The 16,363-nt window shown below is 39.9% G+C and overlaps 1 protein-coding gene across 1 annotated transcript in view; it reads left to right on the top strand.

Moving 5' to 3' along the window:
- The first annotated feature begins 5,119 nt into the window (after positions 1-5,119).
- PPM1L (protein phosphatase, Mg2+/Mn2+ dependent 1L) overlaps positions 5,120-16,363 on the top strand; it is a 298,549-nt gene continuing 287,305 nt past the window's right edge. Inside the window, exon 1 of the mRNA XM_028103102.2 lies at positions 5,120-6,280. Coding sequence (XP_027958903.1) covers positions 5,882-6,280 — 399 coding nt within the window. The 5' untranslated portion in view covers positions 5,120-5,881. The remainder of the gene's footprint in view (positions 6,281-16,363) is intronic.

The raw sequence follows: 16,363 nt of genomic DNA, 5'->3' as shown, positions 1-16,363 counted from the left end.
GCATACCAGCTAAATGGAACTGCATGAATAAAGGTCCTGACTCAAAAGTGAGGTTGACGCTTTATAGGAACTGTAAGAAGGCAAATGTGGCTGAAGTGGATGGGCTGAGGGAGCAGGTGCCATGGCATGAGGCTGAGAAGGACAAGAAGGCCATAGCTAAGACTTGTGCCTTTATTCTAAGAGCACTGAGAAGTCATTTAGGGGTTTTAAGCAAGATTATTCAACTATTCATAATGTTTCACATTATAAAGTAGCTAGAATGTTGATGTGTGTTAATTAGGATAAAAATTTAGGTAATGCTTTAGATTAACTTTATAATTTTGGAAGCTTGTTTGAAGATTATCATAGAGAAGCCTAGGGTAATTAGATGAAGGATTCTTAGGATAAGTGTGGTTCATGTACATAGACTTGCAATGATATAAAAATCTTATTCAGAAAAGAGGTCTCCTTGATATATCTTTGTAATTAATACAAAAACATGGGTTATAGAAAAAGACCCTGTGTTCTTGGAGTCCAGTGAAATAAAATCGTATTACACCGTAACATGATTGGTGTCTGTCAGATTAGTTTTCCATTTGACACACAATTGAGATATTAAAATTACAAGTCCAGATTGATATACTTACTTAAAAGGATGAATTTATTTTCTTAGGTGTACTACTAAAACAGATTCATTTCCACTTAAAGTGCATTTAAAACTGAAGCTTTATTATTGAATTGTATATCTAAGAAGGTTTTATGAAAAGCACTGAAGGTTAAATATGGGTTAATAGTCACGATCATTTACTTAAAGACCAATGTTGAAAATCACATTTAGGATAGAATTTATAGTAATGGTCCTTTTTATGAAAGAGCTTTGATCACACTGTTGGTGGGAGTGTAAATGAGAACAATGTATTTTCAAAAATAATTTGGCCCCAAATTGTAAAGTTGAACATTTTCATTCCCAACTACCCAGTAATTTCACTGCTGGGTATATATTGTAGAGAAAGTTTTACACACATGTCCCAAGAGATAGTACAAAAATTAGTCATGAAATCATTGATCATAACAGCAAAAAACTGGCTACTTAAATGTCTACAGAAGGAAGATAGATAAATTGTAGAATAGTCACACAGTAGAATATCACATAGCAGTGAAAATGAACTATATGTGATGGAAGGATCTAGAAATCAGTATTAAGTAAAAAAAAAAAAAAAATACCAGAGGACTACACACAGTAAGATACCTGTTTTATAAAAAGCTTAAAACCAAGCAAAACTAAAAAAATATATTACTTAGGGATGCAGACATATATGATGATGTTATTTTTTAAAAAGACAAGGGGATGGTAAAACACAAAATTCATGATAGCGGTTACCTGCGGAGGACAAGGAGGGAAGTGGGATAGGGAAAGAAACTCCTAGGCTGGTACAGAGATCGGTCACAGTTTGGTTTTTAGGTGGGATGATGGGTTCATAGGTGTAGTACTCATGGTTGTTGTGCTTCATGCACCCTTTTGTATGTATAGTTTAAAAATATAGATGTATATTGATAGAATATTAGTAAAAGAATACTACTCAATACTCGGTATATATTTGTACGCAGAAGGCAGGAACAATACAGAATACAAATATGAATGCTATAGAATACAAATATAAACAATATAGAATACAAATCAAATTTGTAATTGGGAAATAGAAAAATGTGCAGAGAATTTCTACATGTATAGAAGATAATTTAAAATTATTTCAGGGATTCTTTATTACATTCATCAGTCAGAGCTGATAAGTCATTTTACTTAATTTTTACAACTTTGTTATAAGTGGCAAAAAAAAAGAAATGAGGACATCATAGAATGACATCATACAGAAAATAGATATGTTATCAAACTCTGTTTTAAAGATTTCTTAAACCTAAAAGCTACAATTCTGAAGTTTTTTCTGAGAATATATTACTTCCAAAAGCTTTATTTTTTGTTCTTTATATTCTTGCAAGGCTGACATGAGTTCACTGCAGAGTTAAAAATGGTAATTACCTGGTAAATATTTATTACTATTACTGTATTTCATGAAAACCTAGGATTGCAATTAGCTCTTGGTTCATTACTGTGTCACCTGTAATGGTATAGTATTTGCACAAGGCACAGTCTATGGTACTCTTTCTGTGAAATTCAGATAGTATTTTACTCTAGCAACAAATCTTTTAGACTTTTATGTAGAGATGAAGGACAGTTTACTTGTACTTGTCCACTGCCCAGCACATATTCTCTGTGGGTGAGGTACTTAACAGTGCAGTGCTGACAATGCTAAAGTCAAAGGTTAAAGTCAGAACTATGGGACAAGAGCCTGTGTACTCTTTCTCAGATTTCTGCAACAAAGAGCCACTGAAATGTTACTAGAGAAGCATAAAAATTAGACTAATCATCTCAGTATCACTGGGCAATCAATGGATGCTAAGAGGATTGAATTGGTGGTCAGAAGAACTGAGTTGAGTTTCCAACTTCTTATACTGAATTGTGGTATTCAGTTAACATCTTTGTGCCTCATTTTCCTCATATTTATAACAGAGATAATAGCTCTTTTATCTTCCTCCTAGGATTGTTATGAGAATGGAAATAAATTGATATACATGAAAAACCTGTATAATGTCTAGGAATATGCAAATGTTAGTTTGTCACTAGAGGAAGGTCTTTTTCTCAAATACATTAACATTCACAGTGACCTCTAACAAAACGCTTTATTAGGCCTTTAAAAGTTACTATGTAAACGATATGAATTTCTTAAAAAAAATGAGAAAATGCCTATAGGGTCTGCTTGAAAAATCATTTTATTGATTTTTCACAAAAATGAACTATTTAGATGTAAATGTCAAAGCTTATCTCCACAGAATCCACAGGGTATCTAGATTTATTAATCAAGTCAAGACCTCCTTTTGCTATTTAACTTCCAAGGAAACCAGTATGGTCCTTTCTCTTCTTTATTTAGGTATGGAAGAAACACAAGTCATGCCTCTCATGAGTATCTGCTGCTATCATCAATACAGTAATGTTGTGGACAGGCTGGTTGGGCCCCTAGGTTTGGAATTTTACTTCTGCTCCAGGGCCTGGTTAGACTTGTAGTTCTGGAATCTTGATCAACTTATCTGGAAGGTGACTTTGCCTCAGAGAAAGGTTCTGATAATGCACCCAAAAGCCATTTGCTAATTTACAGTAAGAAATAATGTAAACGCGTATCTTCATGACAACACTAATGTATTACTTTTGCTCTATAGTTCCTAAAGGCTTTTTAAACTCATTATCTCATTTTGGAATCTCATGACTTATGACTTTTGAACAGAATGACTTAATTTATTTCAAAACTGTTTATTCATCAGATGGAATATACCAAAAAGTGCAAAACAAAATAGGGGACCATATCTTAGTTGTCAAAAACAACATACTGTTGGGGCGCCTGGGTGGCTCATTTGGTTAAGCGACTGCCTTCGGCTCAGGTCATGATCCTGGGGTCCCGGGATAGAGTCCTGCATTGGGCTCCCTGCTCATAAGGAAGTTGGCTTCTCCCTTTCACCCTCCCCCCCATGCTCTCTTTCTCTCAAAAAACAAACAAACAAAAAGACAAAAACCAACAACATGCTGTTAACAGTTCTTCGTATTTCCTTCCTGTCTTTTCTATGCATGCTTATGTAATTGAGAACATACTGTATATGTCATTTAAATGTCAAAGTTTTCTTTCTTCCTTTCTTTGGTTATGATGGCAATCTATGCTTTTTGTAAATATTTTGGAAAAGTTGTAGAAAGCACACAAAAGTCCAAGGCAGAACATGAAAACCACATATCATCTACTACTGTAGTTAAACACACTGAACATTTTGGTGTATTCCTTCCAGTATTTTATTCCTATCTCTCTCTCTCTCTCTCTCTCTATTTATTTATTTATTAAAAACGTAGTCGGGATCATACCAAGGCAGGAATGCTTGGGGACACAGACACTGCCTGGGCTTGGATCAGGCAGCCTCTACTCTCCAGTGTAGCGGACTGGAAGTTGCAGATCAGCACTTTTCTTCCTGGACAGGGGTAGGGAGAATGACTATTTTCCCTTAAAGCTCAATTCTTTCTATATTTTTAGCTGATTTGTACATTGTTCATTTCCCCCAAATCTTCAAGGCCATTGACACCTGCCCGTATTTCAACAAGTTATCCTTGATGGTTTTGGGAAGCCCGTACTCTTCTCTGCGGCCCTTCACTTCCGCTCATCGAGAGACTCCCGCCCCGACTGCACTTTCTCCTGCGATGACTGAGCAGGTGGAACGAGGCCTCGAGTTTGGAGCTTCAAAAGGATCCTGAAACTCGAACAGCCCAGGCACAGGTCTCGCCCCGCGGCGGGGTCGGGAGCGCCCCGGGGCTCCACTAGGAGGCTCCGAGTCTCTCCGCCGAAGGGTTGCCACCACCGAAGGCCTTCGCGGTTAGTCCTCTGCTCCAACGGCGGCCGCAGCCCTCAGGGAGGCCAGCCCATCCTCGCCCCTCCCGAGGTTATCCTCAGAGCTCACTTCCCTGGGGCTCCGAGTCCTCACATCCTGCTGTCGTCGGGAGGGTCTTTTCTCGTCGCGAGAAAGGTTCTAGGCCTCAGCCTCGCTCTCCGCCTCTCTTGAGATCCCGGCAGGCCTCTGTCACAGAACCCAACGGTCGGATCCTCTCCGCCTCGCTTTGCGAGCCTGGAGAAGTGCGTCCCTTCTCGCTTGCCTTATGCCAGGCGAGGCGGGGACCGCACTACAGTGCTGCCAGCCGGAGGGGGGGAACGCTCACGTGCGGCACTTTGCTTTCCAGCCGGCGACAATAGCTCTCGAGAAAACCAGCGTTCAGACGACCAGGACTAGTATTATTTTGTCCTGGGAGCCCGCACAGGAGGGAGGAAAGGCCATCTACTCGACCTGGGCAGCGGACGCACCCCTTTTCTCCCCCTCGGTTCGTCTGAACGGCCCGGAGCGGCGAGCGCTCCAGCCCCCGCGGAGCTGCCTCAGCCTTTGACAGCTCCGCGCGAGCACCTCGGGCCTGAAGTCCAAGCTCCAGGGGAGGGACGGGGCGGGGCGAGCGCGCGCGGGGCGGGGCGAACGCGAGCGGGGGCGAGAGGAAGGAGCGCGCGAGCGAGCCGAGCGGTGCCGAGCGGAGCAGGGAGGTACCGGGGAGAGGCTGGCTGAGCCCGCCGGCAGCCTGCGGCTCAGCGCCGATCGTGCTGCGTCGCCGGGCTCCGCGTACCCCCGCCTCTGCCCAGGCTCCCGCAAAACTTTTATTCTCTGGGGCTTCCCGGGGTGTCTGAAGGAATCGGAGCGCTCGGCAGGCTCTGCGCTCCCCTGCCGCGGCGACCCAGGGGACGTGCATCCCTTGCCCGCTGGGCTCTCGCGCCCCGCGCCTCCTCACCTGCTGCTGATCTCTCCCCAGAGCGGCGAGGGGGCACCCGCGGAGGGGCCGCGCGGGGGCCAGCGCCCCCGAATTTCCCCGCCCACCACCGTAGACTCGCCCGGCGCAACTTTAACTTGATTCCTCTAGCCCAGCTCGGGCACCCGCGGCTGCTGCTTTGCTGCCACCGCTGCCGTCTCGGCCGCCGCCTCACAAAGGGGCGCGTGGAGGGGAGGCGGCGCGGTCCGCGGGCACAGGCGCCGGTGCGCAAGGCGCGGGCCTCCTTGCCGCCAAGGCCGGGAGACAAAAGGGAAACTGCCTCTGTTCGCCGTACGGGCTGGGAGCAGCCTGCTCGTCCGCCTCCTGCCCGGCTCCGCGAGTCTCCTCCCCCATCCCTCGGCTGCTGCTCCTCCTCCCTCCCCGCGGGCTGTTCCCGCAGTGCTCCGGGACCCGGCGAGCCTTCGGGGCGCGCGTCGCTGCTGGTGGTTGGGGCTGTAGCGATAATAAATGATAGAGGATACAATGACTTTGCTGTCTCTGCTGGGTCGCATCATGCGCTACTTCTTGCTGAGACCCGAGACGCTCTTCCTGCTGTGCATCAGCTTGGCACTGTGGAGTTACTTCTTCCACACGGACGAGGTGAAGACCATCGTCAAGTCCAGTCGGGACGCCGTGAAGATGGTGAAGGGCAAGGTGGCCGAGATCATGCAGAACGATCGGCTCGGGGGGCTCGACGTCCTAGAGGCCGAGTTTTCCAAGACCTGGGAGTTTAAGAGCCACAACGTGGCTGTGTATTCCATCCAGGGCCGGAGAGACCACATGGAGGACCGATTTGAAGTTCTTACGGACCTAGCCAACAAGACGCACCCGTCCATCTTCGGGATCTTTGACGGACACGGGGGTGAGGTAGGAGTTCTCTGGGGTTTTGTTTGTGTGGGTGTGCGTAAACAAGAGGATGTGTGAGCAGCGGGGTAGGAACTGGGTGCGAGGGGCGTGGTGATGACCTGGTGCCCGGCTGGACAAAGACACTAGATCCAAATGTGGTTCAGCTTGCTAAAAAATACTGCTGGATCCAGACCTCTTGGTCTCAGTGGCCAATTTGGGGGAGGGAGGGTCGTTCACAATCTATTTTGTGCCTCATAATTTGAGGTTTCCCGAGACCAGAACCCAGGAAATGACTGTGCTAGTTTTTCGGGGAGCGTTTATGCTTTCTGCTGTGAACTTTGGCCCAGGGCCTCAGCGCTCCTGTTCTAGGGTTTGAGGCTAAGCTAGGCACAAAGAAGAAAGAAAATACCTTTGATTCTCTTTAGGGAAAAGAGACAAAATCTGCAGAGCCGAGTTAGTGAGGGCTCATTGAAGATGAAGGAAGCTGTGACTCCTTCCCATCCCATTCTCCTAGAGGAAGAACCCGAAGGGCAGCTCTTCGCTTCTTCCCAACTCCATTAACTTTGCAAGTTAACAGTGGCGCCTCACTGGTCGCCTGCTTTTAGCTGGATCGTGGCACGGGACCGGGATGCCTCTGGCCTTTGCAGAGGCGGCAATGACCGCAGAGGCGGCGGTGCCCAGATCTCGCCCGGGCGCCCTGGCCGGCTTGGTGCGCAGGCATCTCCCTGCTTCTAAACTCCTTTATTTGGGGTTCATCTGGGGCAAAAGATGATGTTGGAGGCCGGTTCGGGTCCCTCTGCCGCATATCTGCGCAGGGGCTCAGATTTCCTGGAGGTAGGGGCGAAGGTTGGCTCTTGTCCTTGGCATTGGCCCAGGGGAAGTGAGTGGCAAATGTGGCTCCAGCGCCGTTCTCCGAGGTGCATCAGTCAGCCACCCTATCTGTCTCAATTGGCAGTTTGTAAGAGTTTCAATGCTGCATACTTTTTTTTTTTGCAGGATACTTTTTTACTCATATTCCCTCTGCCCCCTTTGCCACCCCCTCTTCATGAGTCCCCCACCCCACCCCACTCCCCGTGCTCTGTACCCTCATCCAACTTTCCCTCCAACTCTCATTTTGGCCCTCTGGTCTCTGGTGGGCTGTAGGGGATGTCAGCAGGTCATGATTTGCTTTTTCTTTGGCCTTTGTTTTGGGTGAACATTGAGAAAGCTTTCAATTGGTTATTTTATTTGCATTCTGTCTTTGATACAAAGTCACCTCACCCACCACCCTGCTAATCTTTCCCAGGTACTCTATCTATCTGCCTTAAACCAACTTTGCCAGGAATGACAAACTTAGTTGGAAAATTTATGTGGTAGAATTGAAATCAATTTTTGCTATTTTCCATCCACCCTAGCCCTCTGTTCTGTCTTTCAAAATGTTGGTTTCAAAGGAAGGTTTTTTTACTGGTTGTAATTTTGTAGCTTTTTGTGTAGGGTGGGGTTCCTTTCCCCTTGGTCACAGGATAGGTGAAAGACCTGAAATTAATTGAGGGAAGAGATGCTCTGTGCTTGGGTAAAAACATATTTGAATGATAATATTCCCAGTATAAAGACTAAGTTCTTTTCTTGGTTTGATCAGAATGTCTATATTTTCATTTTATGTGCTTCGCCTAGACTGTTTTAAATCATTTAATAAAGCTTCTATTTATTTTATATTTTTAAATTAAAATTGGGCAGCTGTTAATCTGCTTCTGGTCTTAGAAAGCACAGCTTTATTTTTAATTTAAAGGTCCAGATGTAATATTAATGTTGTGAAACTTTGGGTTGTGCTTGCTTGGGTGTGCTGTACTGATATATTTTGAGGCTGCACATGTAAGTGAATGAGTATTTTAAATTTTCTTTTAAGTTGATATTCTAAAACCTGGAAGTTGTGGACCTAAACAGATTTCAGGTTGAAGAATTTCCAGTACTATCTTCTGGTAAATGTATCATCCAGAAAAGGGACATGATAAATGTTTTTTTTAAACAGAAGAATTTTACACGTATAGGTACCCTCCTTAAAAATAGAGTAATTGTTCTATCTATAATCTCCTATAGTACGTAGCCCATTCATTCATCTTGGCTTTGTTTTAAGGCAAAATAAGAAAAGTAATATAAAAGGTAGTTCTTTAGTTGCTATTGGGAATGTGATAATAACAAATAATATTAGGTATTTTCTTTCTTGCTTTTTCATTCATTCAAAGAAAACCCCACCATCTAATTGTTGTCTTTTGTGTTGTTTTAGCTCCTGTAACATTCACCAGAGGAGGGTGCCACTGTTTGATTTTGGTATAGATGATAGTTGTCTCCTTTCAGAAAAGAGGAAGCTTTTTCTGAGCTCCCTATTATTTGTATATGTTGTGTACAGAAGATAAATGAGGACTTTAATTTCATTTCTACTAATTCAAACTAATAAGATAGTCTATAAAAAATGAGGGCCCATCTACAATGGTACTGCTTTTTAAATGTAGAAAGGAGCTAAGCCAACTTGTATATATAGATTTCATCCCATTTTTTAGATGAGGTATTTGTTGATGGGCTTAAGATGTGACCTTCCTAAGGTTAGTTCAAGGCCTTCAGTTTGGTAATTTTTATATTAAACCACTGGACAAGTTAATTTGCATGTTCACCTCGATAGATAGCACACTAAGGGATACAAAGGTGAATGAGATAGGCTTCCTGTCCTCGCAAAGTTTCAGTGTAGTGAGAAAGATCTTTATAACAAAAATTACAGTCATGATGTGCTTAGGGTGTTATGGGAACACTGAGTAGGGGCATTTAAATTGTACTGGGAGGTGGGAGGCCCAGGGAAAGACACTTTGAAGACATTATTTACTGCAAGTTAAAGGCACAGATTTTGGTTTGAGATCTGGCTTTGAATCTCTGCTCTGCCTTATATTAGCTGTGACCATGGACAAGTTGCTTAGTCAACTTTATCTGGGAGTTATTAATCTGAAAAATAGGGATAATAATGCACATAAGGTACACCTCTATCAGTTGTATTTTACCGTATCTAGAGAAATACTTAATGAACGTGGAAGGATGTGGAAAAGAAAGCTTAGAGACCGAGAAGTCTGCATTGTTAGGGCAACAATATTCTAGGAAGAGAGACTCTACATGTGAAAGCCACAGTTTTGATCACTAGAAAGGCATGTGTTGGATATGGATAATTTCAAACTTTATACCTCTTTGTTCTAACTTATGGTAAACTGATTACTAATTTGGGATTTCAGGTATCTTAGCATTGGGGAAGAAGCAGCATCCTGGCTTCTGGTGCAAATTTTCTGATTAATGGAAAGGAATATTCTCTATGATTGATTAATAAGTTGGTGTTCTGATTCCCACTTCAGCCTCTTAGCATGAGTTGGTACTCTTTAGTCTATTCAATTGCGTATTTTTGACAAAGATTTATCTCTGGACTTCTTATGCTGAGGACCAGACTCTGGATAGCTGTGACTTCTACATGAATGACATCTTAAAGAGCTTTGTCTCAGTGTTCTTATAGGCCAGCTTCCTCACTTGATGCTGTTGGGCCCTTGAGACATTCTCATGATACTGTGAGTAGATAGATGGTTGATTCTGTGTGTGTGTGTGTGTGTGTGTGTGTGTGTGTGTGTGTGTTTGTTTGTCTAAAGCGATGGCAGTGATTGTTTTTCTGTATAATAAAAGATTTAAAAAAGATTAAAACAACAAAAAGGTAAAAAAAATAGCTCAAATTATACCAAGTGATGTGGAAAGGTTATTTTTAAAATTAAAAAATAATGTTTATCTAGGAAAATGTTTTTGTGTGTGTGTGCTTATCTCCAATTTTTATCTACCATCAAAAGGTGGGTGTTTTTTTGTTTGCTTCTTTTACTTTTTATATTCTGTGGAAGAAATATCACCAGTCCTTTTAGGCAACTTTGTCAGTGTTCATGGCTTAGACCTATCTGGAAAAACAGATTGCTATGTGCTTCATCATTACTGTATTAAAGGTCATTGTATCATACAGTTGACACATAGCTTGGCCAGTGGTTAAGCTTAGAGTTCCACACTTGGCATCAGAGAAGTTGTACTTCAGATGCTTGTTGGGGACTGCAGTCTTGAGGCTCAGCACTTCTCAGAAGTTCAGAGGAGAAACTGCTTATGGAAGGTTCCCTGAAGGATACATATAGTCTAGTTCTTTAGATTAATGGTTCTTAACTTTTCTTGAGTCATGCTTCCCTTTGAGGATGTTATGAAACGACAGACATAGCCCAAGAAGAATGGACATGTGCATCAAGTTTTGTTTATAATTTTAAAGATAAGTGGATACATGAAGCCTCTCGATTTTAGGTTAGTTCAGGTAGAATAAAATCTGTTTCTGATAAATCTAGACCTGCGGGGAGCTGTGTACCTGGACCCCTTCCTTGGCCTGATTGTCATCTTCTCCATCATTTGCATTTATTGACCGTGTGCCATCATTTGCCTATGAGGGATGTTAGGAGGAATGGTCTTCCCAGTTTTCTGAGAAATCAACGGCAAAGATGTCCTCGAGGACTTTATTTGTTGCATTATATAGTATCCTTTTTATGAGGACTAAGGGAAAGACAGTTCTCTGATAGCTTTGTGTTTTTAGCTTAAGGATTGAATCATGTGACTGACTGGATCATCCTGTGTTTGTTGGCTACTAGAAGTGTTAGAGCCAAGCCTTCTGACCTACCTCTAACAAATGTGCAGAATTTTATAGAATACATTGATTTGGTATATAAATCTCACTCGCAGGACAGCTTATCTTTCCTACAGTTTTCCTTTGTTTTATTATTTTCTTTCTCTTCTGAGATAATGTCATTTTATCTTGTTGTGGTGTATGTATTTATGTAAGTTTCATTGGATCCTTTCTGAAATAAGATACAGTTCTGAATAATTAAATAATGAGTGGCACGATGAATGATCTGCTTTTCAGACATTATAGCTGCTATTAGTAAATGTTGAAATCCCACATTACCAAGGTTACAAGAGGCCTGTGGATTTAATGTGGACAAATGCCTTTTGATTTAAGAGAAAACTCAGATTACTTTGGTTTAAAATTACACATTGACATTTCTGCCAAAAAAGGGTAGTTTCCTTCTTAGTCAGCCCCCCTCTCCCAGGCCTAGGAACCTATTTGTAGGTGATTGTAGGATTATGACTGCTGACCTTGGTGCATCTTCTGAACAGATTGTTTAGAAATTCAGTTCAATTAAACCAACATTTTCTGTAGAGTCTGACACAGGTGGAAAACCGTATTATGTTCTCTGTGATGCCTAAAGAGGAATCAGTGCATTCTCTGCCCTCAGGGAGCATTCCATCCACTTGGAGAGATGAGCTTCTTAATAGCAGAGCTATGAGGTGGGGTCGGGCCAACTACAAGAGTGTGATAGCCTGACTGAGGGAGCTTGGGGAGTCTTGGATAAATTTGAAAAGGAGCTGGCTTTTTATATCCTAGCATTTCAGGAGACAGAGATTAGGTGGAGGGAGGATGAGAAGATGACATTACAGGTTGAAGGAAAAAGAAAATGTTATGGAAGAAGTAAAATGCAGGCACAGTTGGAAAAAATGCAGTTAGCCCATGTGTTTAGAGCAGGCTTTCCCCAACTGTTATCATTTTAGAAGCCAATAACTTATTTTTTTTCATTTTTGAGTCACCTCTGTGTTTTGATAGTCAATAATATTTTTTAGCTTGACTGTTTTTTTAAATTAAGTATACTTATTTAAAAAAGAAACTTCATATCAGCACTGTGAATAGAAAATCATTAAATGAAGTTTTTGGCCTCCAATCTGCTAAGAAGCCATTTCTGTTGTGATGGAGTAAAATGATTTTTATTTTTTATTTTATTTTATTTTATTTTTAAAAGAGTAGAATGATTTTTATAAGGTTCTTCTCCTAGTCTGTGACTGTCTCTAGACTCTCTCTATCCCTCTCCCCTTGCTTTTTAATGAACAAAAAAGTGGCTTTTAAAATTTAATTGTTGGCCAGGCTGCTTACTCCCTTCCCAGGTAGGAGGTATATCTAGTGATGCCACTCTTTGAAGAACACTGGTTTGGAACAGCTTTCCACTGTGACTTCTGTGGCAGCTAAGATTTCATGTGTCACATACCTTCATAGGGAACCCAGAGTTATGGGCAGTTCTCAGTGGTCTAGCAGAAATCCCACCCCCATTTCTAATGCAGGTAAATGAGGACATTATAGTAATAAACCTGAATTCCTTCTAGCTCAGTTTAAAAAGTAAATAATTCACCAGTTGGGGTACTTGAGTCATTACTGGTCACAAAACCAAGCTCAAAGATAGAGAGTAGATTGGTGATTGCCAGAGGCAGGGGTGAGGCATGGGCAAAATGGATGAAAAGAGTCAAAAGGTAAAAAATTCCAGTTATAAAATAAATAAGTCATGGGGATATAATGTACAGTGTGGTGACTATAGTTAATACTATTGTATTGTGTATTTGAAAGTTGCTGAGAGGAAATCTTAAAAGTTTTCATCACAAGAAAAAAGAATTCTGTAACCATGTGTGGTAAAAGATATTAACTAGACTTTAATTTCTCAATATGTGGTGACCATTTCTCAATATGTATAAATATCAAATCATTGTCTCATATGCCTGAAACTAATATAATATTGTATGTCCACTATACCTCAATACAAAAATACTTGAAAAACTCAAAAAAGTAATATTTTTATTTTGAGTGCTAATATTTGAAATATTTGATTATTCTTAATTTCTATTTTGAACTTCAACCACTTCAGTAATATATTTTTGTGGTTTAACTTTTAATTCCATTTGAAGAATCCTATTTAGTGGATATATCTGTAGCAAGTTAAACATATTTAAAAATAGATTGACTTAAATTTAAAATTATAAAACTGATACAACTACATGATAGTATAGAAAAGAAAAGAAAAAAAATCACTCAAAATCTCATCCTCTTGTCACATCCACTCTTATGATTTTGGTGTATTACTTGCTCATCTTTTATTTAAAAATGCATTTTAAATATATTTTTACATTGTTATAATGATGTACATATAGTTTTAAAATCTTGGCTTTTTTCACTTTTTATAAGCCTATAAACATGAAGTCATTTTGCTCCATAATTCTTAATATATTTCTAATGTATTTCTTAGTGATAGATTAATATTTTACTGAATGGCTATTTGATAAATAACTCAATTGCTTTCTAATTGATATAAATATATAATTGGTATATATTTAGGTAACATTAACTTTAACTTTAACTTTTTACCATTGTAAATAACATTATAATAATAATTATTATTTTTGAAATAATAACAATTTTTGTGTTTCTGCTATAGTTTTGATTATTTCTTCAGGGTGGATTTCCAGAAGTGGGGTTTCTGGATCAGAGGAGAAATAAAGAAACCACCATTATTGATAATAATAGTAATAATAATAATAATAATGGCTGACATTTATTGAACATGTATACTATTTCCAAGCAGTGTTTAAGTACTTTATGTATATTATCTAATTATCATAACAGTGTTTGAGGTAGGTACTATATATATGTGGAAATTAGGCACTGAGAAGTTAAATAATTTACCTAAAGTCTCTTGTAGCTCATAGGTGGTGGAACTAGAATTTGAAACTGGGATTCTGATTTAGAGCTATCTGTCTCCAAACCCTGTGCTATCAGTTTAAACTCCATGAATCTCATAATTTGGGCAATGATGTGTGGATAGCATTGTTAGGGGACCAGTGCCTGGTCTTCTCATGTTGCTCAGTAGGACTTGGAGTTTCTCATTTGACTCTTGACAGTTGTGTCCCTGTGACATGTGGTATTGTTGAAAGCTCTATGCTGGAAATCTTGCTAGGTAGATCTTATAATTGTCTAAGGAAGTCCTACAGTTAAAAAAAATTGGGGTCAGGGCAGAAGTCAGAGCAGGTGGTGACTCACAAACAGCCATTCTCATCCACTCCCCTTCTTTGCTGGCAGAATCTCTGACCCATTACAGAGAATCTCTAACATTTTGCCTGTTAGCTCATGAACGGCTTGCATAGAATTTACAGTGGCATTAACATAGCCATTCGCAAAAATGGTTTAGGTTTTATTTTACTTTAAAGTACCAAAGGCTTAATTTTAGGATAAATATGTAATGATGTGTGTGTGTTTGAAAATTTCTCTTTATACTGAAGCACTTTTTTTTAGAATTAAAATAATTTCCTAATGTGTAAACAGTTGTTAATTTTAAGGTGTAAAATATTATTTTTTCATTTGTTTATAATATTGAATTGGTACGTTTAGTTTGAGTAAATGATGGTCTTCTGTTTCCATTCTAGAAGGCTGCTTCATACGTTGTTCTCTTAGTCAACCTTAAGTTAAGCCCAGGCTTTGGTGATAGCTAGTTATAATCTATTTTAAATATGAATCTTCAAAGGTAAAGCTTAAATAAACAAAGGAAGCCATCATTTAAAACATAGTTAATGGCGCTACAGTACCTTTTATAGCTTTCTTTTATAGTTATAGGTCCTCCCTATGAAGCACTTTAAGTATTCATATAGAGAAAAATTATGCATATTGATTAATTGATATTCTTTCAATAAAGTTGAAGTCTGTGCTATGAAAAGCTGTGCTTAAAAAGTGAAGATATAATAACTAACCTGAAAAACAAATCTATAAAGTTTGATCACTTGGTCTTTCTGGAGAATGTTTTTTTCCCCCTTTCTCTGTTTAATGAGACTAAGACTCAATTTAATGGAGCCTTAGCTGCCTCCAACTTGTCTAGAATGAGGGAAGGTTTTGGTAGTTGAATCTGTTAAAAATGAGACCTACTTTCCTCCATTCCTAGAAGAGAAGGGAGTTCTTGTCTGTTACTGGGCACAGGGCTCCTGATGGTAAGTCGGGCTACTACAAATAATTATGTAAAATGTTTATTGTACAATGATACCAGATAGAGAGATACCATTTCTAATGTAAAAAAGAACTGTCTGCTCCCCAAGCTAGGCACAATCACTTGGAAAGGGTGCCTTTTTCTAATTGGTACAAAGTGAAAGTCACCATAGCAGTAGTCTGTGTTTCTGAGACTCACGTTCTTTACCATACTGTCCATCATTATTACCCTCCTTGTTCTGCTCCAGGGTCGAGCAGCTGACAGATAATCTATGTGTCTTAGTTGCTAAACCAAAGACGAGTTATCCATTGCACATTATGTCCACAAACCTGTGACTTCCCTAGAGAAGTGAACACTTATTTGCATTTGCTTTTCAACACGAATATTCCGTTTTAGTCATTATAAATGTGAGTGGGGATTTAATGGTCTGTAGGAATAAATCTTAAATACTTCAAATTGTAATTTTAATAGGACAGTCTATATTCAGCACTACTCTTGTACAGTAAAATTATTCATCTAAAAACATTTAAGGGGTGCCTGGGTGGCTCAGTGGTTACACATCTGACTCTTGATTTCAGCTCAGGTCATGATCTTGGGGTCCTGGGATCCAGCTCCCTGCTCAGAGGGGAGTCTGCTTGTTTCCGTCTCCCTCTGCCCCTTCCCTACTCTGTATCTCTCTTAAATAAATAAATAAATCTTAAAAAACAAAACCAAAAAACAACAACAAAAAAACCATTTAAAAATTATTCTTTTAGTTATAGAATTGCCATTTGGGCAAAAACTGTTTTGTTCTGGTAAGTACATACCATTTCTTTTTAATCTAGTAAGTGCTTTCAGATCTCTTTTTAATTAAATAAATTAACTTTCAGTTTAATTAGTCACTGGACATTTTCTGGTCAAATAAGTCTCTTACTGACACTTGTATTTTCTGGAAATTGAGACATAGTCAGATTTTTTGTCATACTGTTTACCTTTTTGCTCTCTAGAATAATGAGGTGAATTTAATATAACAACTGGTTTGCATAGGTATATGATAAATATGACTGACCCAGAATTTGGGGTTAAGAAGTTTCTGCTTCTCTTTTATTTAAACACTTAGAGGTTTTCTACTTTTCTGTTTAGAAAGAAGATACATTTTCTCTTTAGATAGGCCTGGCAGGAATCTTGAATTGTCATATAATCCAAATATGGTGCCTAAGGCTTCACAAACTACATGAGTACTCTATTTTTAAAGACT

This window comes from Eumetopias jubatus, unplaced genomic scaffold, assembly GCF_037043125.1.
Source record: "Eumetopias jubatus isolate StellerSeaLion01/CBP00866 unplaced genomic scaffold, mEumJub1_p1.0 scaffold_1, whole genome shotgun sequence".
In the NCBI taxonomy this organism is placed as follows: Eukaryota; Metazoa; Chordata; class Mammalia; order Carnivora; family Otariidae; genus Eumetopias; species Eumetopias jubatus.
Note: the sequence above shows the minus strand (reverse complement) of the source record. Positions and strands in the feature narration are given on the sequence as shown.